A 27,641-nucleotide genomic window follows, 5' to 3' on the forward strand; every position below is an offset into this window, starting at 1 on the left:
CATCTTATGTGTTAAAACAACCACTGGCCTTTCCTTTTTTTTTAAAGGATGGTACTTTTGGCACACCCAGGAAGCCAGTCCATAGGACAGAGCTTTTCTTCACTTTTGAGTGTAGCCTCACATTTCTTTTCACAGAGAAAAGCAAGGCACAGTTCTTCCCAAGAATATTTCTGGGTTTCACATTGTCTGAACATCAGAGAAAGAAAACACAATTCTTATCATTTGCTGTGCCTGTGTTTGTGCAAAAGTAGAATGCAACATGGAGATTGTTTACCCAAAGTCATGGTGTTTTGTTTCCTTGACCTATCAGTGCCAAGAGTGTGTGTTGGGACTGTTGGGTGACAGTCACAAGATTCAGTGCAGTGTGTGCAGTTGGTGTGCAGAGCTGAGTGCTTGGCAGGTTCAGTTTTAGATGTATAGAATAATATAGTATAATAAAGTAATTAACTAGCCTTCTATTTTCAGTGGAGTCCTCCTCATCATCCCTCCTTTGTGAGGGCCCTCACAGCACAGCTATATTTGAATCCTGCCATTTCCAGGTAGTTGGAGTTCATTGTGAGAGTAAGTGTGGAAGCCACAAAGTTTCTATTTGCATTTTATTATATATATATATATATATATATATATTATTTATTTATTTATTTTATATATTAAACTTTATTTTATATTTATTTATATCTATTTTATTGTATTTTGGCCCTCACGGTCACATGAATGAGCTGATATCCTCTCCCCACGCACGCCCACCCCGTTCGTGGCTGGAAGGGGCGAGCCCGAGTCCCGCTCCCAAAGGGAAGTACGTGATGCTGAGCACGTCCTCGGCTCGGCCCCGCTCCTGCAGCCTCGGGGCGCGCCCACAGCACCTGGGCAGAGGCGGTGTGCAGGGAAGGAACCTCCCTCGCACGTTTTTCCTTGTTCTGCTTTCAGAGAAGCCGCACGGCAGCCCGAGCTGCGCCTGCAGATGCGAGATTGCGGGATGCTGCATCCCACTGCGCACATTGTCCGCGGGTTGTTCGGAAAATATGTCTGAATTAGCTCACAGCCCCGTAGTAACAACAACAACAACAAAAAAAATTCCATTTTTCCCAGGCTGACGGGATGTCTGTGGGCACGCTGAGCTAGCAGAGGAACTGCGGGCTTCTGGAGCAGGGTCAGGGCTGCGGTGGCCAGGGCAGGGAGGCGGTGGCGGTGCCGCAGCCGCGGCGCTTTTCCCAGGGCGGCTGTCCCGGGACACCGCCACGCCGGGAGCACCGCGGGATCACCATCGAGGGACGCTGGGCTGCTCCACCACGAGGTGGCAGCCGGAGCCCAGCGATGAGGCAGCCCCGGGGCCGGCCCGGAGCGCTCCCGCTGTCCCCGCTCGGTGTCCCGGCGTGGGCAGCCGGGCGGGCGGCGCGGGGGCTGCCACAGTGACCCCAAAAGATTTGTTAAACAAACAAACAAAAAAAAAACCACCCAAAAAAAGCCAAACAAAAACCCCCAAACAACAAAAATACAAAAAACCAAAACAAAGGCACAGACAAAATGCTCAAGTCACGAGACTAGGAAAGCCCCTAAAAATCTTGTTAAGTGTGAAAGGAATTTGCCATTCTCAGAGGACAAGCGTACGGCACACCTTCCTCCCTTCAGCACCGCTTCCTTTGGGAACAAATCATGACCTCTCGCCCCAAGGCAGCTGAAAGGCCTTGTGGATATCCCCCTTCTGGCCCTGCACCGGTTTGCTCAGAAATTGCTTACAAACTGCTTCGCATATTTGAGATAAAAATCAGAGCAGTTATTTTCTGTTCGGTTTCACTGAGAGGGATGGTGGAGCTCCTGTTCCAGGTGTCCTGCATGACTGAGACACAGCACCACAGGACGGCTAGGGTTGGAAGGGACCTCAATGATCACCTGCTTCCAATCTCTCTACCATTAACAGGGCTTCTTTTGGACCTCAGTGATCACCTACTTCCAATCTCTCTACCATTAACAGGGCTTCTTTTGGACCTCAATGATCACCTGCTTCCAATCCCCCTGCCAATAACAGGGCCAAACAGGTGCTTCTTTTGGACCTTAATGGTCACCTGCTTCCAATTCCCCACCTTCCCAGGATACAGATTCTGTCCCAAGACACTGTTCCCCATAGAGGCTTTGCTTTTGTGGCCGCTCATGCAGGACCGTGAAACAGGAGTAACATGAGCTGCTGGAAGCCAGCCTGTTACAGTTTGGGAATGTGTGATCCAGTGAGCACGGCTCATAAATCAGCCCCATAAAATGGTCACAGGGAAAAGAAAACAAAAACAAACAAAAACCCTAAACCAAACCCCATCCTGTTTGTAGAGGGAACAGCACGGTACTGGGGCTGTGGTTTGCAGGACTGTTCCAGCAGCAGCAAGTAAATGAAACCTCAGTCTGGCAGAGAAAAACAAGTGCACAGCTTTCCCCTGGCCTCTGTGTAAGCCTGAGGTGTAGTTAGGGCTTCTTGGGCAGAGCAGTGGCATCCCTAACCCCAGAGTTCAGCGGGATATCCTGACCAGGAGCAGGCTCGTTGCTTTGTGGGAGCAGGAGATGCCGGCACAGCGGGATGCAGATTTCCATGCCCCGGCAGTGACTCATGGCTCTGGGCGCCCTTGGGATGCTGCTCAGTGCCGCTCTAAGGGGCTCATTCTCAAGTGCTATTTTTGCTCGGCATGCAAATGGTTTAATTTTTAAGCCAACCACACCCCCCACCTTTACTGAGCAAGGCTTCACACAAAGCTTTTTTGATTTGCCAGAGCAAGCAGAAACGACGAAACTAAAAGGAACGTTATCTCATTTCCTCTTCTGCCAGACAGACAGACAGACAGACAGATAGGGCTGACACACTGTGAGGGGCTGCTGTGTGTCTGCCCCCACAGCTCCCTGCTGAGCCTGCTCTGCCCTTGCCCCATCCTGCAGCAAGGAGTACTGAATATGAACATTTAAGAGCAGGAGTGCTGCTAAAACAAAGGCTGTTTGTGTTACCGTGTGACCACTGCCTTTATTATGCCTTTAACATCACCTTGATCCAACCATTAAACTTCCTCCACACAACAGTCACTGGATTCTGAACTCCAACAGGCCAAAAGAAACCCAGCAACAAGACATCCATTAATTCCAAAATGTAAATGACTTTATATTACTTTATTAAACAGCCATTTCTAAAGAACAGTAAAAAATATGAATACATGCAGCATTTGGTGTTCTTAAAAAAACATTGTCCAAAATAAAGACTGTTAGAAAAATTAAACAAGTTTAGCCCCAATACCCCTTCTGCTCTCCACATAAGATGTTTGGTAGTTACAAATACTATTCCAGCTCCTTTAGCAAAGTTTAACCTTGTGTACATTAGTAATTCTATTACAGGTGGGTGGGTTTTTTATTCACATTGCTTCTGTAAATGTGATCAATTAAAAAAAAATGCACTGTTATCAAGTTTAAGTAACTACTGTTTTCCTGTACAGTGAGTATAAATAGGAAGATCCTGGATTTTCCTGCCATTCTAATCAGCACTCCATTTACTGAAACATTAAAGATTTCAATTAGTACAAAAATACAACCAGAGAATAAATGTCTGCAAAGATTCAGTATTTGAGTGAGTCTTAGTTAATAGGCAAATAAAATGCTATTCATGACTTCCAAATCTGGACACCACTTCTGTACAGCTTCTGCTCTTCCAAGACCCAAGTATCACAGTGCTGCACAGCAAGGCACTGCTTATCCTCCTGAAAAATTCACTTATTTACTACAAATAATTTAACATGTAGCTGAACTAACAAGCAGGTGAGGGATGGATGGCCGGGGTACAGTCAAAGCTGCTCACAAAGCCACACCAGTGGGCACCTGCTCGAGGGGGCATCTCAAAATGTCTGTACAAGCTGGCAGGAATCCTGTTTTACTGAGCAATGCTGCTGTGGGAGAGCTGCAAAGCAAAGTCACAGGCTTGTTCCTTTCCCCTACAAAAACAGAAATAACTGGCTTTGTCCCAGGAGAGAATGGTAAGGCACAACAGCAGGCTCTTTGGGAAGCCTTGGTACTAGAAAGAGTGAAGTTATTTTATTGACAGGAATTACTTTTTTTTTCTAAAGCAGTATTCACTACACATTTATCACTTTTATTTAAAAAAACATTTCTTCTTACATTTTTTTAATCTGGCCTCCAATTAAAAGTAAGACAGTGCTCCATCTAAAAATGGTGGGATGTTATAATCAGATTTCCTGCACAAACACAGCCTTGACACAAAAGCTATCTGCCCTGTGTGTGCTACTACCTTCCATTGATCTGCTTCAGAAATCTGAGCCAAAACTTCATCTTTCATACTATGAAGAGAACTCTCAAGGCTTAATTTAGCTCTTCTCAGGTATAAGACAGTACAAAAACAGTCTTGCATAACTACTTTTTCCAAATGTCTTACAGCAGTGTTTTCTACATACCTATCTCCAGTTCTTTTGTTTGGATTCCTGCAAAGAGAGGGAAACGGGACACCAAATCCAAGCAGGCAGCAGGCACCCAGTGATGGCAGCCCCCCCTTGCCAAGGGAAGCACCATGCAGAGAGTAACAGAGGGACAGCAAAAGTAAAAGGAGGAAAGAAAGGTAATGCTCCATCTCAGAGTTGGACACAACCTCCAGGACTGATTTACCTTGGGCTGAAATGACACTAAACTGAACCAGCAGAACAACTGCTTCCCTGACCTTCTGGAATGAAAGTGATGCTGCCTGACTGGTTAGCTGCTGTCAGATACAGGCTACTATAGGAACAACTCTGTCTGTCACAAGCTACGTTTCAATACAAACTTTCAGTTGCAAAGTCTTGGAAAAGTGAGGGAAAACAGCACTCCTGTCATACTCCACCCACTGGAATGGCTGAGCTCTGAGCAGACCCTCCAGCGTGGCAAACAGCATTTCATGAGCAGAGGCCCAACCTGCTGAGCAAACTAAACTCTGTAAGCAAGAGGCTGCTCTGTGCAAAGCAGAACGAGGGAGGTGGGCTCCTGTTCCGGGCCATGTGTCAGCTGCCACTGTCACTCTGAAGTGGAAGTGGCTTTCTTCCCTTTCCAGCTCCTTTGTCTCTCCTCCAGTTCAGCTTCAGTGAAGGCAGCTGGGCCCCAGTTTGTGATTAAGTGAGGATTCTTGGAGCCTGGAAGACAGAGAGCAAGACCTGAGACAGGCAGTTCTGACAGGGACATCACACTCCTGCAATGCAGTGTTCAGGCTGATCCTTGCTTTGTTTTAAACATAAAAGAAACAAACAATAATGATAATAAAATCATTATAGTAGGGCCAATAGAGGGAAAGACTTGGAAGCTCCCATCAGCAGTTGTCACAAAGGCTGGTACTTAGAGGCTGCTATGAACCAGTAAACTACAGGAAAAGGCAGACTTCAGTAAGCCACCAAGTGATATCAGTGCATGAGACAGAATAAATACATATTTTTGTAACTCTTCTGTTGATAACTCACCTGGCTCTATTAGTCGAATCAATCCCTCATGATGAGCTACTTTATCTTTCCAACTCTTGGTGTTGTTAGCTGCTGTTTCCAACTTCTTCTTAACCTCCTAAAACAAGACAGAGCCCACTTGAAAACAACAGCTTTACTCTGTTTTTATATGAAGATACAACACCTTTCAAACCAAAAGCCAGAACCATGCTAATTCCCCCAGCTCTCTGTTTAATGTGGAACCATCCTAAGTAATTTGGTCATCACCACACTCCACAAAAAAAAGGTGACAAACCAGAATCCTAAAATAACAAGGTTTTACAATATTGTGTAGCTGTGTAATGAAGCTAGTCTTCATTCTTCAGCCTAGACTGGTCTTTTGGGCAATTCTAAATGGAAGGCTAAAATTTATGTTTAATTATTTCTAAAATAATTGTTTCGTGGATTTGTTTTTTGTGGTTTTATATGTCTACTGTATTCAGCAATTCCTCTGGAGTAGTAAATGATGCTTCCCATACAAAAAGCCTGAGATGTCACCTAAAAAAGAGCCAAGTACTGGCCAGAAGCAATCTTGTAATGCTGTGAGATGTAACACCACCCTGGGAAGTTGTAAAGTGGCCACAGCCACCCCAGCTGGGCCCTTGCTTGCAGTGAGTGCAGCACTTGTGTTCTGTGCCAGGCGAGACAGGCTTGTCCTTCAGAGCTCACCCCATAAACACCCTCCCCTGCTAAACACAAACCCTGCCAGGCTTTTTTTCCTGACCTAAATAAATGCAGGATCAACACCTCTCTAGCCCTGGGAAGTGTGCAGCACTTCAGCCTCTGTACTTGCTGGACTCTGGCTCTTATTTCTTCCATGAACACTACTGACCTTCCCCAGAAACACTCAGTGGAGCAGAGAGCAGGCCTGGCTTTATGGGACTCAAGGCTGCACACTGAGAATCTGAGCTAATTCCTACCTATCCTTAACTTCCATCCAGGGCTGAAATACATTTTGGAGGAGTAGGTGCCTACAGTAACACACTGACTTTTCATCTGTAGAAGACAATGCAGTGCCATGACATAATCCAAACACTGCGAGAATTACATCAGAAGCAAAATGCACCCAGCTATGGCAGCAGTGAGACTGCACATGAACTGAGACTGCAGTAGAAAACAAATGTACACAGAGTATTTCAGGATGTGACTGAGCTGGCCGGCATGCAAATTGTGACAAAAATAAATAAAAGAGGTTCAGAGGTGTGTCTGAAACAGATCCTCTTCTTCAAATGTATCTACTGGGCTAGAAACAGAGTAAAAACTAGAAACAAAACCAACAAAAACAAAAACTCACCCAACCCAACTAACCTACCTCTTACAACTTTTGTGCCATGCTAACCCTTAAAGAAGTATAATACTGAAGAGCTTCCAATTCAATCTATGGATAGGGATGAGAGGTTGATGACCAGAGCAGCTCACCTCATACTGCTCAAGGGCCTCCTTCCTCTCCAACTCAAGTTGTTTCAGTTGCTCCATGGCCACTTGAAGAGCCTGTTCCTTCATCATTCTCTGGTTTTCCAGCTCTTGCTTCTCTGCTTCTGTCATCTGAATGGTCTGTTGCTGCTGCAAATGCCATTTTTCCAGTTCAGCTCTCTTTGCTGTCTCCTCTTCCAGCAATCTGCAACGGGGATTGTGATGTTAACTGCACTTTAACATGAGTTGTATCCATGCATGGAAGCCAAATAATTAATTTTTTCTTTTGGGGAAAGAGAATATAGTTTTTTAAAAAGCTTGGGAAGCAGGGGAAAAGTGATTGTTTGTTGGCTTGCCTTCAGTGTCATGCCAGCAGTGCAGGCAGTCTGACTGTTACAAAGGGCCATTCAGAAAATGTAGTCAATAATGCAAATACACAACACAGAGCCCCAGAAGAAACAGGCATGCACAAGTTATCTTAATTGTCTTAGGAGGACTGAGTATATGAAGGGAAAAACCACACTCCACAAAGCCCCTGTAAGAGGAAATTTAACCCTTTATCCTTACAGTTTAAACCTGTGATAAAATACAGCAGAAAGTCATTTTTACAAATACTGCTTTATAAAATAAACAGCTGAAAAGCCTGTACAGAGTGATCTCTGTTTTTCACATGCTGACATGCACAACACCTGGAAAAATGACTGCACCTGCTTTTCCAAAACTGCTGAGCTTGCCCTCTGCTAAAGGCTAATCAGACATATTTTAAAAATCATAAACAGCAGCTTCAGCCTTCATATCTTAAGGAAAAATAAAATCTGCGCTGTGTTTGGACTTGAATGTAGTTCCCCATTCCAAGAGGCAAGCAGTCATTAGTAGCAGGGCACAGACACCCACTACTGGCAGGGGGACAAACACTTCTCCGCCTGGTCAAAGCCATACCTGGCCTGAAGTTTCCTCACAGTCTCCTCATCCTGACGTGCCTGTTTCTCATCCTCCAGTGCCTCCTGGAGCTGCTTGTACATTTCTTCCAGTTCACGTACTCTTTGTAAATACTGTTCCAGTTCAGATGATTTCTGAGCAACCTGCTCTTCCATTTTTTGTCTTACCTAGCAGCACAAATTTGGGAGACATAAACTACCATTCAACTCAGTTTTCCAATTTTTAAAGGAATTGCCAGCTTTCCCTCAGGCCATGTTTTCAGAGACAAACCTCTTCCTGCTGACTGCAGAGCAGAACTGATAAAATTGAGGCTAGATCTGCAGATGTGGAACTAAGAGCATTTAAAAAAATAAATAATAACACAGGCCACTTATATTGACCTACTTCCTGCAACACAGGACTTCTACAGGGATTCAAACCTAATTTTAGTCAGCTTGATCTTGTTGCTTAGTTTACAGATACACAAGTGAAGGAAGAGAAAGGTTGTGGAGAGGCCAGACATGAAGGTCAGGCTGCTTTAAAGGCACTGTTTTCACTCCCCCTTTGACAGCAGTGTATCTCACACACTTCTGTCTCTGGATGATGGCACAGGATGGATAAAGGGGGTTGGAATGTCCTGCCCCATTGGTCTGCAGGCTGCTCCCCTCAGCTGACCCAAATCCCAGTGACCCAGAAAGGGACTGTATTCAGGAATTCATGCTCTGCCCATAAAGCAGCACTGTGTGCATTCATGTCCTGAGATGTCCCATCACATCACTTTGTCTACTTCTTTTCCCCAGCTAACAGAACAACCTGACACAGCCCCTGAAGCCTGAAAATCAGTTATTTGGGGAATCCTCAGTGTAGTAGAATAGTAACAGTATTGTAAAGCAGCAATATTTCTTTATTTTTTATATTTGTGTGTGTGTATAATTGTAAAAAAACACACAGCATTAAAAAGCAACAGCTCTGGGAACACATAAAATGCATTTTGATTATGCCTGATTCATTTTGCTTATCCATACAGCAAGTACTGGCCTCAGGTTCTCCATCTCTGAAAACTCCAAGGGGAACTTCAGTTTGCATTTATCCTTCAGTCTATTTCTTTCCCAATTTTCCAATCATATTTAAACCTTGAATGCTGTACAAATTGTAACCAAGCTGTTCCAGTATTTGAACTCATCAGTAAAAGTATTTTATTCCTACATCTCAAATAAATGCAACACAGATTCCATTCTCCAGCCTCCTGCAAAACCTGTGGAATCCTTTCAGTGGCTGCCTGTGAGGGAAGCCCTTGCTGAACACATGGCTGCCTATGTGGAATAGCAGCAAAACCCCTCGTGCACTTCTCACCATTTTTTCTCTCTCCAGCTCCAGACTGAAGCGATCTTGTAACTCAACTTGAGTCTGAAGCCTTTTCTTCTCCTCCTCAGCAGCACGAGCAGCTGCTGCTTCCAGTTGCTGGAAGAGAAGGGTGGGGGGTAGGGGGAAGAAAACAAGGAAGAAAACAAATTGTCAAAACTAAATTATTTTAAGGGAATGGAACTTTATCTAGCAATTTTTGGTTCTTAAAAAAATGGAGGAAGCCTTCAAAAGCATCAAGGCACCAGTTCGGATTTTTTAATGTCTGAGATTATTCACAGCCTATAAATATAATTTACTATCTTGACTGTTTACAAGACAATTTAAATTTACCAATGAAAAGGCAATTACCTGGCTATCTCCAAGTTTCCTGAGTCCTGCTTTGCTCAAGTGATAGAAATCACTGTATTTCCTCCTCTACCTCAATAGGATAGAAAACTATCATGAAAAATCACATTTCAAGCAGGAGTGCATAGGACTTCCAACAGGGAAAACATAACAGCAAGCACAGAGTTCATACAGAAGCAGAAATGAGAAGCACTGAATTGCCATGGGAAAGCAGAAGTGTCAGGAACTTTGACTAGAATAAGTGATTGTGAATCATCCCTCTAACATCCCCTAAACTGCCAAGTAAGGTAAATAAAATCCTGGTCCATAATCATCACTTGAAATTAGGAGGAACTTTAGGTAAGGCCTGGGAAAGAGCTGCTGATACCTTTCCACCTTCTTGCATCTTATTTTACTTTTGCTGCATCTTGATTTCACATATGGTCCCAGTTTTTCCTTTCGTCAAGATTTCAATCCTCACAAGATTAGAAATCTTCAAGTACCAGCCTAAACTTTACCAGTAGTGAAAACAAAACCATTCTTCCACAAAATTTTCCTAAGAAACTTATCTGATGCTGTTTTTAATATGCTGGGCTGTGGAAATAGCTTCCACAGACCTTTAGTAAGAGCAGGGCACAACAAAAAGATGACAGGGACCTGTTGAAGCAAGCCCAGAGGAGGTGACACAGGGACAGAGAAGCTGTGGATGCCTCATCCCTGGAGTGTTCAAGGCCAGGCTGGATGGGCCTTGGAGCACCCTGTTGTAGTGGAAGGTGCCTCTGCCCACAGCAGGGGGACTGGAACTGGAGGATCTTTAAGGTCCCTTCCAAACCAAACCTTTCTGTGATTCTGTCATGCTCCTGAAGGTACTACCTTGAAAACCACCCTCCCTCACCAACCTAGATGAACCAATGAGATGCTCCAATGATTAAAACTGCCAAGCTACAACTTTCACTCTTTTACATGCTTGTAGTACCACTCTGGTCTCAGATGAGAAGTGAAGGAGAAGGTTCAGGTTTCTGGGTTTATGTTGCAGAACACAGCACAGAACTGCTCTCCTTTGCAAGGAATTAATGATGCCAGTGTTTGAGAAGCAGCATTCTTCCTCTGCCAGGGCATTCAAAAGCATGTCATTGCAATCAAATCCAAGATACCTATTTAAGTGAAATCTCCTCTAGATTTCCTTCCCCACTCTGAAATTAAACAAACATTGCCAATACTGAGCTGAGAGGGTGAATGTGCAGAGTCACAGGCAAGGGTGGGTGTCACAGACATTTTATGAAAAATCCTTTCCTTAGGATTTTTTCTCCTGAGAAGCTGAGAGGCCTCAAGAACAAAATGTAAACAATTATTATCTGCTGCTGTGGAATGCAACAGGTGGGTCTGTGATTGGTCTCATGTGGTTGTTTCTAATTAATGGCCAATCACACTCAGCTGGCTCAGACTCTCTGAGAGTCACAAGCTTTTGTTATCATTCCTTTTTCTATTCCTTGCCAGCCTTCTGATGAAATTTTCTTCTATTCTTTTAGTATAGTTTTAATATAATATATATATCATAAAATAATAAATCAGCCTTCTGAAACATGGAGTAAAATCCTCGTCTCTTCCTTCGTCCTGGGACCACTGCAAACCACCACAGGTGGGTGCCAGGCCATGGCCAGAGAGCCAACAAGAAAATTATCTTTGTCCACTCAGTATCAGCAATTCCCTGCTTCATCCACAAAACCATTCCCAGCAGGTCAGGTTACTGGGAACTGTGCACTTCAGGGAAAAGCCACAAGTGTTGGAGGGGGGAGAGAACAGGAACACACCATTCCAGCAGGCACAGACAGCACAGAGTCCCCAAAGGCCATGCAAGACCCCAAACTGAAACAAAAAGGGTCACATGTCTTGTGCATGCTCTCACACAAGGAAAAACTTACCTTCCTGTCTGTTCAATGTGCACATGTCAAAATTCCAGTAAAAATATGAAAAAAAATCTATTTTAGACAAAAGCATTTATTCTTTTGGAATACTCTACTGCAGGAGCTACCAGAATACAAACCAGTCCCAGAGTGCACTTTGGCAGATGCTGCATAAATGGTGGCTCACTGCCATCAGCAGCAAATCAACTTCTGAGCTTCCCAGAACAATCCAGTTTCCTGAAGCATTTACAAAGCCCTTTCCTTGAAGAACAGTTTTCTAACTAATCAAACCCTTTCAGTTCCTCCAACAATGTGCCTCCCCCCTAGTTCCACCTAGGCAAAGTGCAGTAGTTCATGTCACAGCCTAAGACACCTTCCTTGAGAAATCATTTTAATCCAGCCCACTTCAAAAGATGCTTCTGGCCACAACTCTCTTTAGTTTACCCACAGTGATTTTTATGAAACTCCCTGGACCCTGCCAAGATCCTCCTGCTCCTTTGGGGCTGCTCTCATGTTGTCTTCCTCCCTAAATATTTTCCATGCACTAAACAATGCAGAAATCCAACCTTATTATTTCTGTTAATGGGTACATTACTTAGCAGTAGAAGGTAACATAGGCTATCCTTTATTGACTATTTTGCATTCTGAATCTTAAACACATGGCAGACTACAGGTGCCAAAATTAAATTTAAAGATGGTTTTCCACTGTCAGACTCCATTTAAGACAAACAGAATAATATCTACATCAGGATTGTCAGTGCAAGACTAATTTTAAAAAAGACAAATTTCTCCTTGCAACAAATTGTGACAATGACAAGACTTTAAAATTGTGGGTTTTAAAAATTTTGTTAGCTTTCTAGACTTAAAACCCTAAATGCCCTCACAATATTTATAGCTGCAAAGATCACTGAAGTGTTTCCTAAGGGCTTAAACTGGTGGGGTTTATTTATGAAAAACTCAAGCATTGATACAGATTTGTCCTAAATGGGAATGCAAAAAACTTACATTAATTTAGGGAGGTAGTGGAGACATGTAGAGTAAACAAAGGAAGACCTGGACTGCTCTAGCAGCAGGGACTCAGCAGCCAAAATGTAAGGCAGCAAGTGGGGAGGGCTTGAATTAGAATATTGAGCTCTAAGCTGTGCTCAAGACACACCCCACACTAAAGGTAAGAAAAGCCATATTTTGTTTTTAAAAATAGAAGTTATAGAAATTCATCTGTGAGAAGAGTTCCCATAAACATACAAATACCATAACAAAACTTGGGTAAACTATAGAAGAAAATCTTCATAGCAAGCCCCATGTTTGACATACGTGTCTGTCAGAAAAAGAAAACAAAAAGCCCAAAAGCAACTGAAAATATTGGTCTCTCCTGTCTGCAGACACCATCCACAGAGCTGGCAGGTTCTTTTTCACCAGACTGCTCAGTACAGGGGTTTGAAACAAGCACAGCTGCCCTGGAGGAGTCTGCTCCATGTGCCTGAACAGCACAGAGATGCCCAGCCACAGGCACTGAGCTTTGGGCCCAGCCCAGCCACAGGCACTGAGCTCCAGGCTGGAATCCCGGCACTCCGCTCCCACCTTGCGCACGGTCTCCAGCTCCTTCTGCTTGTTCTCGTTGGCCGCCTGCAGCTCCCTCATCTGCCGCTCCAGCTCCTCCTGCTCCGCCTGCAGCTTCTGGCGCAGCTCCTTGCGCTTCTGCCGCGCCTCCTTGTGCGGGGGAGCGCTGCCCGCCCGCAGCAGGCTCACCGTGCTCTGGATGGCTGCAGGGACAGAGGGAACCGGGAAGGGCAGTGCTCAACTCTCTGGGTAGACTCTTGCAGTGCTGTGCTCTGCTGGCTGTGGGGTTGGGGATTTTTCAATGGGTTTTTAAATCAGAAGCACTGCTGTCAGTCGTCCTAATTCTCATCAGGCTGGCTGTCAGCACAAAGGTGTGCTGACAGAAGTGAAAGGCACTTAGCTCTCAGTGCTGGCTGTGTGCCACAAGGATAGGTCTAACGCAATTGACATAATGCAATTCCACTGCACTATGTCAATTCCAATATTGATTTGTAACAGGCTATGGACATAGGAGTCACTCATACACCCGGCTGCAACAAAAAACCCAACACTTGAGGATTTCTTACTACCTAGACTCAGTAACTTACCAAGGAGTAAAGTGTTACCTGTCTTCCCTAGAGCCAACCTTAAACCCTGAATTCTTACAGATACTCCAAGGGAAAACTTCTCCCAGTAAGACAGTACCTCTCATTCACTTACATACAGTGACAAAATATTTCAGACAGCAAAGCTGAGGAGTGGCAGATGATTTTGGTATTTTATTCACATACCACAACCATGAAAAAAGTCTCCTTTTGAATCATTCATCATACACCTGACTTTGGTGCAATAAACACATGCTGCAGGTAAAGAGGGAAGATGAAAGCCCACAGCCCCAAATATTTAACTGCTGCACATTCTTCAATGGCATTGGCAACAACAGCTTTGCAAGGGCTTCTACCTCACTCTGCAGATGGATGTACCCATCACATACCTGGGAAGGTCTCACAGGAGGAACACCTTTACTGTGGGAATAGAAAAGCAAGCCCTAATTCCCAGCTTTACCCTCAGCTCACCAAACCATGCTACTTCAAGCAGCACTGTACAACCAAAGCCAGTATTTTACAGTGCCAAAATGAACAAGCTTTCCCCTTCTCCCCAAAAGCAATGATTTACAAAACTGCTTCCCTTCCCCATCCCTAGAAGTACAGTCAATATAAAAAACAACAGTAACAACCATTTCATTTTGGTTATGGCTGCCTGAATGGAGGCACCTACATGACAAAAACTGATTTCCCTTATGCGGATCCTGAGTCTCAGACCCCTTAAAGATCCCAAAACAGATGTGCCCAAAACAGAGATATCAAAAAATCACAAGACTATGAATTTCAAATTTGAACAAAGCACTGCTGTAAGAATTCCACTGACCTTAACTTTCACATAACTAGCACTTTTGAAACCTCACCTTGAATCCATTCCTGCTTCTTCTTTTTATCAGAGGCACTGATCTCAAAGGTTTTATCAAGACATTTGATGAGGAAAAGGCATTTCTTTCCATCTTTGTCAGGCAAGGCCTAGAACGGGTAACAATAAAGATTAGCTTTGCAAACACTGAAATCTAAGTTATAAAGTCAAATAGCATTTATGCACTTATGTGTCACAGAGATACAAATACCAGCACTAAGAGCATTTATTAAAAGGGTGTTTATGAGCTGGTGTCATATGAAGTAAAAAAGCTCTGTTAAAAGATACCAGGAGTCAATCCCACACACAAAAAAGGATTCACTCTGATCTTTAGAAACATACACTGGTTTTGGAGTGCTTTTACCTCTACACAACAGTTGCCATCCAGTATGATGTCTCCCTTCTTTTCCTTTAAATCTTCACTTACATAGTAGGAAATAATATTGGGTTTTAGCACAAACCATCGTTCCATCCAATTTTTCCGCTTGTGACCCTTTTTCAGCAGGTAGCCCTGTTAAAAGCAAGAGAGCAGCTGAAATGCCTGTCCTCTGCTGAACCATCTGGTCTTTTGGTTATGTAAAGATGTAAAGACCCAATAAAGCCCACAGAAAAGTTACCTCATAGCCCCAAACAATTTCAAAGTTAGTCAGTATTTCAGTTGTACCTTCCATTTCTGTAATCATATTCCCCAAATACTTACATACTCTTGTCTGACAGTTAACTTCCAAAAAAGTCAAATCACAGATAAAACTGAAACACCAACATCAATATAAGCTATGAACAAGTCATATAGAAAGTATACTCTGTATCCAGAGTATTCCAGATTAAGAGGATGAAGAAGTTGGAAAGAAGACCATGGAACATTTTTCTGTAATGGCTTTAATCTACTTTCATCTATAACTGGTGTGTGTGTGTGTATATATATATATAAAATATATACATATATATATACATATACATACATATATATATATATATATATAGCAAATGTGCTTGTATTAAATATATATATATAAAAAGAAATGTGCTGTGGCATATTGAATCCAAAGATATCTTTCTCTACAGGTCTGAGGGGTAAGAAAACATTCAGAACAGTTGAAGAAGCTTTCTTGTTTAAAAAACAAACCAAACCAAGGAGAAACCCAAGCCACCCCTACACATAGAGCTTATCTGTGCTCAGCTTCTCCAGCCACTGAAACGTGTCCAGAGCCAAGGCCATGCCTATTCCCAGGTGCCATCCCACTCCCCTGCTCCACACCAGGAATGCACAGCTTTGTCTGCCACCCCCACACTCGGGGCTGAGATCTGGCTGGTTGCAAGGTCATGTGAAGGACTCCTGCAGCTTCAATCTTTCATGCTTTGCACAGTCTAAGTCATAGCCAGGGTTTTTTTTCCTTTCCTGAATTACCAAATTTGCTTTCAAAGCCAAGTCAGACTAATACTTTCCCCTCAAATTTCTGCAACATATTTACCTATTATTTCAGTACCAGCTGCCTTTCACCTTCCAAGAACCCATTGAGAGCTCTTGAAAAGCAGGAGCTTTTTCACACCAACCATCACACAAAGGACACATCTTTCAGAACATTAAATACCACAAATTTAACTATTGCTGCTACCCTCTGTAAGCCTTACAGATCCAGGATGTGTTCAATAAAAAGGGTAGCACGACGCTTGGTTATGACACCATGTGTGATTAATTAATACCTTGAAGCAATTATGTGATTACTGCAATAAACAGGACAATTCTGTGAATCAACAAGGTGTGAGGATACTGAAATCACACAGAACTCTGCCCTCCACCAGGCCAGTAAGTGTCCAAACTGCCCAGGAGGCACAGGGCCAAATCTTGACACAAACTATTTTTAAGTGCCAAGGAACCATTCAAAGGCACTCAGACATCCTTGAGAAAGAAGCCCAGGCACCAGGAGAGGAAAGAAAGGAGACACAAAACAAACAACAAAAATAAAGGTGTGGGGAAGACACACAATGCACTATCAAAACTGAAAAGAAATCAGATTTCCTCACAAGTTTCAAGTAGGATTGAACGGACACTGGTTAATTTATTTTCATGGTACCAAACAGCAGATTGACTTCATTTTGCCCTCAACTGACTTTACGTGTGTGTGTCCCCAGCCCTCACCTCCAACAGGCAACCAGCAGTTAACAAAAATAGACTTTTGCATTGTTCTGCGGGTATTCTGAAAGAATTTCCTGTGCCAAGACCTTCTGATGGTTTCTTCAGAACAGCTTAGGAAAGCCTGCCAAGACATCCTTTGTTTCTCTCCTCACCAAGAAATCAAAGATGAAAAAAATTCTCTTGTCAGGTAAAAATCAATTTTAAAGAGCTGTCTAGGTAAACTCTGCTGTGAGCCCTCAGGTCCCTGTGGTACTTCAAATTCCCATGAAAGAAATGCAGTTTTTAAAGGCATTCCTAAACTGATAATCCAGTCACTGGAAACCTGTAGAAAGAAGTTTGCTAAGAATACAAAGGCCAGCATGATTTCTGGAGTCAGAGTGCAGGTAAATAAGTTGTCAGTCATGTAGCCTGCTAAGCAGAACAAGAAGGGACAGCCCTCTGGAGCTCTTGCACACCTTTCTGCCCTGCTGAAGTGGGGCACTTGAGAAGCCAAAATACCCTGGTCCAGACCCCCTTGTTTAAACATAGAGGTTGTGTCCAGCACAGCTACATTTCCTATAGCATAACTGAAACTATAGAAAAGCATTTCCAAAGACTGAAGAGCTGTAAACAGAACTGAGAGCATGATGCAGCTATTTTGTGAACTAACAAGCAGCTGGTACTAGTGTAAAAAAGGTAATATTTCAAGTCAGAGCCCACTTCTTTCACTTTCTAAAAGCAAACTCTCCCAAGGAGCAACTCATTCATAATACTGCTACAATTACAACAATCTGAACAACAGGACAATTTCTTTTATAAAAATAAGCTCATATTAAAGAACCCTTACAGATAATTTACCAAATTTCCTCCTGTTCATTATTCAATAGGATAAAGAAATTTGAGCACAAATTGAACATTTTCTAACTAAAGCAATAAACAAGTCTACTTTAAAACATTGGTTCTCTGTGGTTCTTACCTGCTTGAGTACATCTAGAATCAGCTCATTAAAGACCTCATTGATTGCCATGGACACTGTCTGTCTGTCCATTCCTTTACTGAACTGCCCACTCCCGATGAGCTCGATCAGCTCCCACGCCGAGAGTCCCTCTCGACTGGTGTTGAGAGCAACCTTGTAATGGTCAAACTGCTCCTGCTGCCAGCCTGCTCCCATGGCTTCCGTGATCTTCTTCAGTAAATATTCAATCTGTGCAGAAACACAAGCAGAAATCCATCATTTGCAGAAAAACACATTTGCAAGTGTTTGAGAGCTGTAAAGGAAGCTTCTCCAGAGACTCCCATTACAGCAAGTTTCCCATGCTCACATGTAGGCCCCCAAACGTAGGTGGTTCAATTAACAAAGGTTTTAAACTCCTGTCCCAGCTGAACTCTTCACTGCCAAGCCCATCCCCTCAGCTACTCTCTTCACATGAAAACAAAGAATTGAACCTGACAGCCTCATTTAATATTTCAGATTCCTACAGAACACATGGGACCTTCCCTGCAACAGCTTCCAAACTGTGAATGACTGAAGGGTGAGAAAGCAAGAAGCTTCGGAAAGTATTTTGTAAGAAAAAAAGCAAACAAATAAAAAAAAAAAAAAAAAAAAAAAAAAAAAAAAAAAGAAAAGAAGGCTGTTTGGACTAGAAGTAAAATGAAAAATGACCATGGTATGATCTACACCTTACCCCTATTCTCTAGCTCTCAAGAACTCCATCCCTGGACACAATACTGACAGTTGTATCAAAGGAAATAAAAGAAATCTTTCACATCTGCTTTTGTTTCCCAAATAAATTCTCCTTGTCCTTCCATCTTTCATCACTCTGCAAGCATTACCATGCACAGGACAGCAACAACCAGTAACACCAGTCAAAACAAACACAAGAATGAAAAAGAAGCAAAGAAGGCTGGGGCTCTTTAGTCTGTTTTTTTTTCTGTTGGTTTTAAACTCATCAATGTTCATTTGCATTATTTTAAAGTAAACCCACCTGCAGCTTTGAGGACATGCAAAATGCTTTTAATGACTCTCTAAATGAAATAATAGGTGAGGCCCTTCCTGCTACAACTCAGAGATCTGAATCTAATAGCTGGTCTAATAGGCTTTTGAGTCCCTATGCAAGAGATCTGGGAGTACAAAGAAATAAAGAAGTGTTTTTGTCCCCCACACATTTCACCACAAGGACTCCCAGGCCTCAATATATTGTGGCTGCTGTTTCCCCTCCAACAGCCAAATCCCTTCCTTTCCCCCATGCCTGCGGTCAGGAAACACAAGTGTGCAGTAGCACAGTAAATCCCAAATCCCCAGAGGGATGTGCTTTTCCCACTATTTCAGCTCAGTGACTCTTGGTGTCACAGCCCCTGCTCCAGGGCATGTGGTAATGCTGCAGCAAAAGGAGAAGCTGCAAAGCTGCTGCAGCACCAGGAGGAAAGTCCTGCTCCTCTGAATGAGCTGGAAGGGCACACACCTCCAAGTTGTGCCTGGCACATCCTCCTCAAGTCTCTCTTAGGAGAAGACAGCCCAGCCAGGCACAGAATGTGCCTCCAGAAATTGTGGAGAGCATTGTTTTTCAGGTCAGCCTTACCAAGTAAGACACTTCAGTAAGTTTTAGCCCCTCGTGCAGTTCTTACCAGCAAAGATAAGGTCAAACAGAGGCCTCTGCAGAAGTGGCATTCCAATTCAGTCTTTAAAATAAGCTTTGCTGATTTTCACTCTCCAAAATCCTTACGTTAAAAAGACAATTCAAGGTTTTCAAGCATTGACTACCATAAATCCTCAGTATTCAGTTACTGGCAGGAAGCAGCTTACTTCCTACTCCAGACATGTTTTATAGGAAAAAAAAAAAACCCAACCCAAAAAAAGCGTTCACAGAGTGCAAGAACAGGAGCACTGAAAAGCTGTTTCAAACCTCCAAAAACCTTGATTTTTTTACCCATGTTCAAAACACATTCTGCCTGTCTGCTCATTCCCTTTGAGCAGCATCAGTCCTGAACTATGATCCTGGACTTTAACTGGAAAGAAAGCTAAAATAATTCAGACTTAATTAGGTAGATAACATATCTGCCAAAATGCTACAAATAGTAATTAAAAAAAAAAAAAAAAAAGAACTCCAACTATAAAATTCATTGTTCCAGAATTTCACAACCTCTTACACTGCTTGAGGCATGGCAACTTAAGGTCTCAAACTCTCAAATTCCTTTGGTTAATTATCTAAAAGTATCAGGTCTCACCTGCAGACAATGGAACACACACACAAAGAGCACATCAGAATAATTTTTCCCCATCTTTGCTCAAGCCATATAAATAAAATGTGGATCAAACTAATGGTCTGGAAATGATGCAATGCAGAACTCTTGGCTAGTACATGTTATCATAGAATACACTAAAAATAAGTCAACGCATTGTTTCCTTTACTGTCATTTGTACACACTTTATCTTTTTTTGGTTCATAGATTAGATTTAACCATTTAAGTCTGTCAACCCTCACCTACAAGTCACTTACATGAATACAAATATACCACAACCTCACCAAAGTACATAAAATACTCATTATTTTGAACTACATTAACTCTTCTTAACTGAAAAATGGCCTGTGCATGTTACAATTCAATTTCTAAAATTAAAAAAAAATTAAAGGTTTATCTTGAATTCAGTCACATACGTGGCTAACCAAAGTTGCCAGAAAAGGTTTATCTGATCTATCTGCTCAACAGCAACAATGACTTTTGCACAGTATGAAAATGGAAGTATGAGGTAAATACAAAGAAATAAGTTGCAGCAGTGTGAAAGCAAATAGCAACCACCCATTAGGTGCTCAAATGAGGAACCCTGAGAGCAAATGACATTTCCCCTCCTCCACAGAGACATGCCAACCCAGCAAATAACTGACAAATTAAGTCTCCTGTCTCAAACATAAACTACTCTTGTGGCTAAAAATCAAAAGTGAAGCAACGTTTGCTGCTATTTTAACAGGGCCTTGCTTTCAGGTCAAAAGTATGCAAAATACAGGTGCAAAAATACCAGGGAGTTGTTAACACTACACACACCAGTAGGGACCCACACTACCAAAACCAGCTTCCATCTCAAACTTTTCAGCCAGAATTTTGCCAAGAGAAATCAAAAATAGTAACAAAGAACAGAGCTCTAACACGAATCTGTTTGGGAGCTTGTTTCAGAGGGCGCTTTATTTTCCCCATGTTTCAGTGTCTATTTGCTTTCCTCTTCCAGGTACTCCTGCTTCCACAGGGACTGAAGCATCAGATTTTTCACAAATATTTCTGATTATATGAGTGGGTCTCTTAGAATGAGAAAAAGAATGCCAAGGAGGTCTTCATGCCCAGCAGAGCACAGCAGACAAGGCTATTCTGGTTCACACTATTCAAATAAGGTTTGTGATATTAACACAGCAGATGTTAAAAGTCCACTCACATTGCACAAAAATTTGTGGGAATGTATGTTACTGGGCCACAGCCTTGAAAGCAGTCATAGCCCCTCTCAAAGTCATCATCAACTCATTTTCTTCATCCCATCAGAACATCACTTACTTTTAAGTCAATAATTGTTTCTTCCTTTCCACCAGCAAAACTGTATTCATTATCCAGTGTAAGCCACTACCTGCTTTCTTTTTTTTTTAATATTTAATCAGTGTTAAGTGATGTATAGTAAAGGTGAACTCAAGAAACAACCTGCTGTGTGAGCTGAAAACTACTTCATGCAGCAGCCAAGGAAGAAGGCAGTGAAATGGGAATAGCAAGTCCTCCTAACCAAGTGACTAAAAATCTTCCTAACCACTGTCATCAACTTTTAGAGATCATGAGTCAATTAAAACCCCACACAAGCAGCTTTCATTCTCTTTATATCAGTTTCAATGTCGTTTCTGAAGGGCCAAGGGTCAATTCCCAGTATTTCATTCATTCTTTCAGTTTCTGGTACTAGAATGCACAACAAGGAAGCGAACATGGCCATACAAACACACTCCAAAAGAATCACCACTGGATCAGATTCTCACCTCCCCAGGCTAAGAAAACATCACCTCATTCTGACATGCACAAAAAGCCACGTAAGAGTTACTCATCTTAGGAGGATTAGAAATGCCATCTGTTAATAAATTTGAAGAATACAGGACAAGTGAAAAATGACTGTACAATTTTTCCTCACTAAGCCAAAAGCAGCAAATATGTTTGGTTTATTTGAAACAAACTGTGAACAATGGATTACAACACTGAGTATGCAGCTTGCAGTGTGTGTATCTCTGAGTTTCACCACGAAGAATGGCCCAGAAACACAACTAACCACACACCACAGCTCTCAACGATAAAGCATTCCCAAGGCTGCAGTCACATGTCCAGAAATAAGAAAGGGGAAGTGCCTGAAAACCTTTTTATGAAACAGAAAATGTCTGGTTAAAAATTACCAAGACACACAAATGAGTCTGTAACAACTAAGAGGTGACTTGTAAGGAAAGCTCATGACAAAGAGAAATATTTCTCCTCTTATGGATTCAGTTCTCTCCACCTTTTTTCCTTCTCATGGAAGAGGTAATGCCAGCAAGAGCTGAAGGAAACACACACTTGGATGTCTGCATCTCAGATGATCTAATGGAAAATCTGGCTGTGGGGAGGGGAAGGAGCTCCCAGGCAGTCCCTGCTTTCTGCCTTAGCACATGAGCACCTTTGCAAAATAGACATTCATGGATCTCTGCTCCTTCCCAGCTCTTCCAAGGGCTCTCAGCTGCCCACCAGTAGGCAGCAGAAGGAACACTGGAGTGCAAGGCCATTCCCGGCTGTGCCCACTGCCCCCTGTAACCGTCTGTCTCTGTGTCTCCTGTCTCTGTTGTCACCTGACTTCTCCCTGTAACACAGAGGGATCCTCTCAAGTTTGAAGTCACATTCCAAAACTGCACACCCCACCCCAATCCCTTCCTAGCATCCCACCTTCCAGGGCAGGTGAGGAGCACGGGCCAGTCCTGCCTCTGGCTTTCAGCCTGGCCTCTGCTGAATAAGCAGCTTCTGGCCCTTGCACCACCTCTCCACTGCTTTCAGATGCTCTCCTGGTAGCTCCTTTCCTCACCCTGCTCTGCCTAAAGCTCTTCTCAGCCTGCATCTCTGAATCCTTTCCAAAGTAGCCTCTTCTCCCTTCTCTGGATGAACTGCAGCCATTCCCCACTTGCTGCCCATTGAACCCTTGGGCAGGGAATCAAGACTTACACTTTGTAGTACTACACTTTGTAGCTGGGGGTAACAGCCCTGCCACATTCAGCTGTCCAAAAGGAAAGGCCCAGCACAGCAGCAGCAGTGCAAAAGTACATGACATGGGCAAGAAGGAAAGACAGTGGCTTCAATATTTAGTCAGCATAGTGCAAATAAGGTGAAACTGCACTCAAGCAGGAGGTTTTTTCAGATATGAGATATGGAATCTATGAAGTGACAGCAGAAACCACTAATCTCATTTTAAAATTGTAAAAAGAAAGGAAAAAAAAAAAAAAAGGAGGAAATTCAGACTGCATGTTTCAAAGAGCAGCTGCTCCAAGGAGGAAGAAAAGGCATCCTTACAGCCACATGAAGTTGTGTTAATACATTCACTGGAGACAAAAAGAAGTCTTGTAATTTTCAAGATAGGATGCAAAAATCTTCAAGGGATCACCCTTCCAAACTGAAAGCACGTGGCAAGTTTCTCAGTTATTTATAAAGTGGAAAAGAAACAAACAAACAAAAAAACCAAAACAAAAGCCAACAAGTGGAAGGGAGGCAGGAGGGGGAATAGCTGGATGCCACACAAACAGCTGGATCTCTGAGCCAGAACTGCAGAGGATGGTGTGTTGCAATATTCTCAGCCAAGGATTAGAGCAGGGTAGGGCAGGAGAGCCTGCTCCCTGGGTGGGAAGGGTAGTCACACATGAGAGGTTTACACTGCTCTCAGCAAAACATCAACAGAACAAACAGCTGGGCTTCCATCCCCCTCCTCCTCTCCTTCACTTCACAGAAATCCCCTCGCTGTACACATGACCTGCAAGGCATTTTGTAAAAAAAGGCAGATACAAAACATCTGAGAAAAAGCAAAACTGGCTGAAACTGAGACTTTGCATTTTTACTTTGGGAATTTTGTGCAGAGAGCAGATGAGTAAATGGGAAATTTTCCAGAAGTACAGAGAACCTGATGCAGGAGCAGTGCAAAGCAGAAAGGAGTGAGTTCAACAGGCAGCATTCCTGCAGTGGCTGATTACATTACCTGTGTGGTCTGAGGGAAGGTGGAGTGAATACAGGCATTGTATATGATAAGAACAGAGCAGCCTTTCTTTATCAGTCAGGCTCTGTAGGCTTTCTTTAAACATATTGCACAATTTAAATCTTGCTGTAATCAAGGAGATGCAGATACAGATCCACAATCAGAGTTTTTAAAATAATCCAAGTAGAAGAGCAGTACAGGTTAACCTGGACATGAAGGATGGGAAGGAAAGCAAACAACAGCACATACAAAATCTGGGAATCAGGAAATTCTCAGCTCAGTGCTGACTCTGCAGCACATCTGCCAACACTCTGCCATTACCTGGCAGCAGCCACAGAAGGCAGCACCAATCTGGGGCTTCCTTGGTGGACAAGGAGTGGGGAGCAACACCCCAGAACTGGCAGGGCTGAAGCTTTTAACCATGCCAGCAATGCAGGAGATGTGAAATGTCTGCCCACAGGTAAGCCAGGCTGCACAGCAGGACACAGTGACAAACCAGAGACATGGATTTCAATCCCAGTTTTGGCATCTTTTAGTGGCTCTGACCTACCAAGCCAAATATAGCAGCACTAAGAAAGGAGGTGTCTTAGCTTTTATAACCATGATCCCTGCTTCCCAGAACCAACAGAAACAAATGGGACAGCAAGCAAGAAGACTGTCTCATTTCTCATGGGAATACAGCATGCCAGGTAGAGCCTTGGCATGGGTCAGTCTGGCAAAAACTAGAAATGTGCAGAGTGAAAGTGTCCTGCTAAAAAGTGAGTGAGAAAGCAAAACTGAAGAGTTTATTTTGATAGGAGAGCTATCTGTACTGGAGGGTTTGGCACAACACCTTGGAGTCCAACAGTTATGTTGTGAGTACCATGTTAATCAGACTGTTTTGATCCCTGGCTGTTCAACACTTGCAAATATTTATTATTCCATCCTCCAGTGCTGAACTGCAAACCCCTGAGATTTGCATACACAGTTTTGCAAGGGGTTATTTATGCCAACAGTTCTGATCTTTCTGCTTCTTTCCCCACCCATCCCGAAGGGGAGATACCAAAATCTTGCTCTAGGGTTAAAATACCTATTTGAGTGCTGCCAATACTTGTTCATGAACTGCCAGTATAAAGAGATCTCTCTGGTGTTATTCCCTCTGACATTTCAAGCAAGAGTGTTCAGGGGCTGGCTGGTTTTATCAGAAACAGACACCACCAGAAAATTTTGTATTCTCCTGTCAGGAGAGTGACATGAGACTGAAGACTCATCTTGCAAGTCACAATAACACAGAATATGAGGGCATTTTTTTTCAGAATCACATGGACCTTGTAAAACTGTAACTACCTATAAGCAAGTGCAGTGATTAAAGATCACATCCATGCATATCCTGTTTAGTCCAGCCTGCTTAAATGACAGACACACAGAGCTATCAATATCTCAAGTATCCTGTGGAAATCCCCATATATCCACCCTGGAAGAAGACAGAGAAATGCATCCTTGGCCTTACAATAAATAGTAAAAGAGGGGAATAAAAGTTTTAAATTAAACAATATTTCCTCTTAAATCTCTAGAAAGTATCACATTTAAACCAGTTCAACTGAGACATTTGGCAAACTGGAGTTAAAGAGCTTAAATTTTTGTTTCTTACCTCCTCAGGTACAATGATTAAAGGGTATTTGTCCTCTGACAAGAAGTTAAAAATAACCCACACTTTAAATGCATCTTCATCACTAATCAGCAAAGGACTTTTAGAGAGGTTCTTTTTAGCACAGAGAGTCCAGCACATCCTGTTGAATTCAACTTTGTCAAAGTTCCCTTGAACCTAAAGAGAAGAAATTGAAGAACAACAAATTGATATGCACAAATGGCACAGAACAGCAGACAGACAATGTTTGTCAGGTTTCATCATACAAAAAGCAGCAAGAAAATTGCAGTTTGCATCAAACACCAAGGCCCAAAAAGAGCACTGTAACAACCTAGCCTGACTTCCTGCATGGGGTAAAATAAGGAATTCCTCCTAGCAAAACTGACATCCAACCTCCAATTTCTGGTTGAGTTAATTACACTCTGACTCCATGGAAAGGAGGCTACAGTGCACTCTGTGTTTCCTCTGGCACATTAGCTTCAAAACCACCTCCAGAACTCAGTTCCAGCTGCCCTCCTATTGCACTGGCTTACTGAGATTTTATATAGCAAATTTGGAAACCAGCATAGCCAAATCCACATGTGGATATTCTAAAAGCAATATTGGAGCAACAACTGGGAAGGACCCTTAGTATGTTTTTTACTTCACATTACTCAAACTAACTCTTCAAAAATATTCATAAACACAGAATAATTTTTTTTCCTCAAATGCTAATCCACTTAAAATCTTTGCTTTTTCTCAAGCTTGCAAACATTCACCTCATTGATACAAAAATCCCTCTTGTTTTCATTATCCTTTATCATATCTAGCAGCTGCATCTACAGATCTGTGAATTATTTATACAGGTAAGAGCTCTCATTTACTGTTTTATTTTCAAACCTTTGTTTAAGTTATACATTAAACCTATTTATTATCTCCCCATAACTTAGCAATGCTATTTCTTTACCAATGTGTTACTGATTAAAGCATGTTGGGCACTGTAATGGAAGCCCCTTTGAGATTCTGGAAGACACATCTAAGGAACAGGTTGTTGTACCTCTTGTGGTAGTGAGATCAGTAATGGTCAGTGGTTTTTTTAAAGATAAGCCAAACCACAGATCTCAGGTGCCTCGAGCACCAATGCAAACTGTCTGATTTCCTGCCTAGTCTGGCAGGCAGTCAAATACAGTGACCACACCACACTGGCTCAGTCAGTGGCAGACATGGGAAGTCGATGAACTGATGTGAGTGGAGAGGAAAAAGAGGGGAAAAATGATAAAAAAATAAATACAGAAGTAAACAAGAAACCAACCTGATGACAAGAATAGTCTCCAGGCATAAGAGTGAGATATCAACAAAAATCACAGACTTTGCATGCTTGCAGAGGCCACAGCTGTCCTTTGAATGAGGTGGCAGCTGTAGGAGCCAGAGCTGCTCCAGCCACAAGCTCAGCGTCTGTCTTGTTTGCACAAGAAACACAGATCTTGAACGAAACACCAACTGAATGGACAAACACCCTCTGGATGGAGGGCTAGAAGTCAGGATTCCTTCTCTGTTCTATTCACCAGCTTCACTCCTTGGCTACTCTTGCCTGTGCTTTTTCTGTGTCTCCTCCACCTTGCCCAATGAACCAGGACTTCTCTTCTAGAAGTGCTTTTCCCGCCCTGCCAGTGAGCAGTTCCACCCAGGAAACGCCCTGGGGGTGCATGGGTTCTGCTACCACAGCAAAGCAGGAGTGCAGCCCCTCAGACACTCCTGTCAAAGCCCAGGTCACCCGCAGCACGTCCCTGCCACCAGGACTGTTCACCAGCTGAGCAGGAGGTTTCAGAGCCATCTTACCACAGGGGAAGAGGTCCCACAGTGCCAGCAATCCCACTTTAGACATGTAAACTCTTTTTTTCAGAATCCAGATTTGGTTCTGAAAAGGATTTTGTGGGGCCCACATGTCATACAGAACAGAGACACTGTTTAGGAATTATTCAGGACAATAATTACATCAGCACACAAGCCCTGGCTCTCCAAAATAACAGTTCCAAAAATATAACAAGCATTGGTAGTGTAACTTGCACTCATGAAGTTGCCTGGAAGATGAGATAACCTAAGGTTTGAACAATGTCTCCTCTCACCAGGACTGTTCCCTGCTCTGAATAAGGCCTGCTGTAAAATGACACCACTGCCATCACTGAAAGGGAAACATTTCCAATTGGGATTTAAAGGCAGACATTGTAAATAACAGAACATGCTAAAATATGGTTAAGGAACCAAGTAAAACAAATTATGAAGACACTATACTGGCAAA

The 27,641-nt window shown here is 42.8% G+C and overlaps 1 protein-coding gene across 2 annotated transcripts in view; it reads right to left on the reverse strand.

Moving 5' to 3' along the window:
* Window positions 1-3,122: 3,122 nt before the first annotated feature.
* The window catches only part of SWAP70 (switching B cell complex subunit SWAP70), a 36,340-nt gene continuing 11,821 nt past the window's right edge, over window positions 3,123-27,641 (reverse strand). For both annotated transcript variants that reach the window (XM_058806373.1, XM_058806374.1), the window contains exons 3-12: window positions 25,367-25,540; window positions 17,494-17,721; window positions 14,766-14,912; window positions 14,403-14,511; window positions 12,980-13,161; window positions 9,159-9,266; window positions 7,827-7,993; window positions 6,894-7,092; window positions 5,457-5,553; window positions 3,123-5,135 (exon numbers count right to left, since the gene is read on the reverse strand). In XM_058806373.1, coding sequence (XP_058662356.1) covers window positions 5,020-5,135; window positions 5,457-5,553; window positions 6,894-7,092; window positions 7,827-7,993; window positions 9,159-9,266; window positions 12,980-13,161; window positions 14,403-14,511; window positions 14,766-14,912; window positions 17,494-17,721; window positions 25,367-25,540 — 1,527 coding nt within the window. In that variant the 3' untranslated portion in view covers window positions 3,123-5,019. The remainder of the gene's footprint in view (window positions 5,136-5,456; window positions 5,554-6,893; window positions 7,093-7,826; window positions 7,994-9,158; window positions 9,267-12,979; window positions 13,162-14,402; window positions 14,512-14,765; window positions 14,913-17,493; window positions 17,722-25,366; window positions 25,541-27,641) is intronic.

This window comes from Ammospiza caudacuta, chromosome 6 (assembly GCF_027887145.1).
Source record: "Ammospiza caudacuta isolate bAmmCau1 chromosome 6, bAmmCau1.pri, whole genome shotgun sequence".
Classification (NCBI taxonomy): domain Eukaryota; kingdom Metazoa; phylum Chordata; class Aves; order Passeriformes; family Passerellidae; genus Ammospiza; species Ammospiza caudacuta.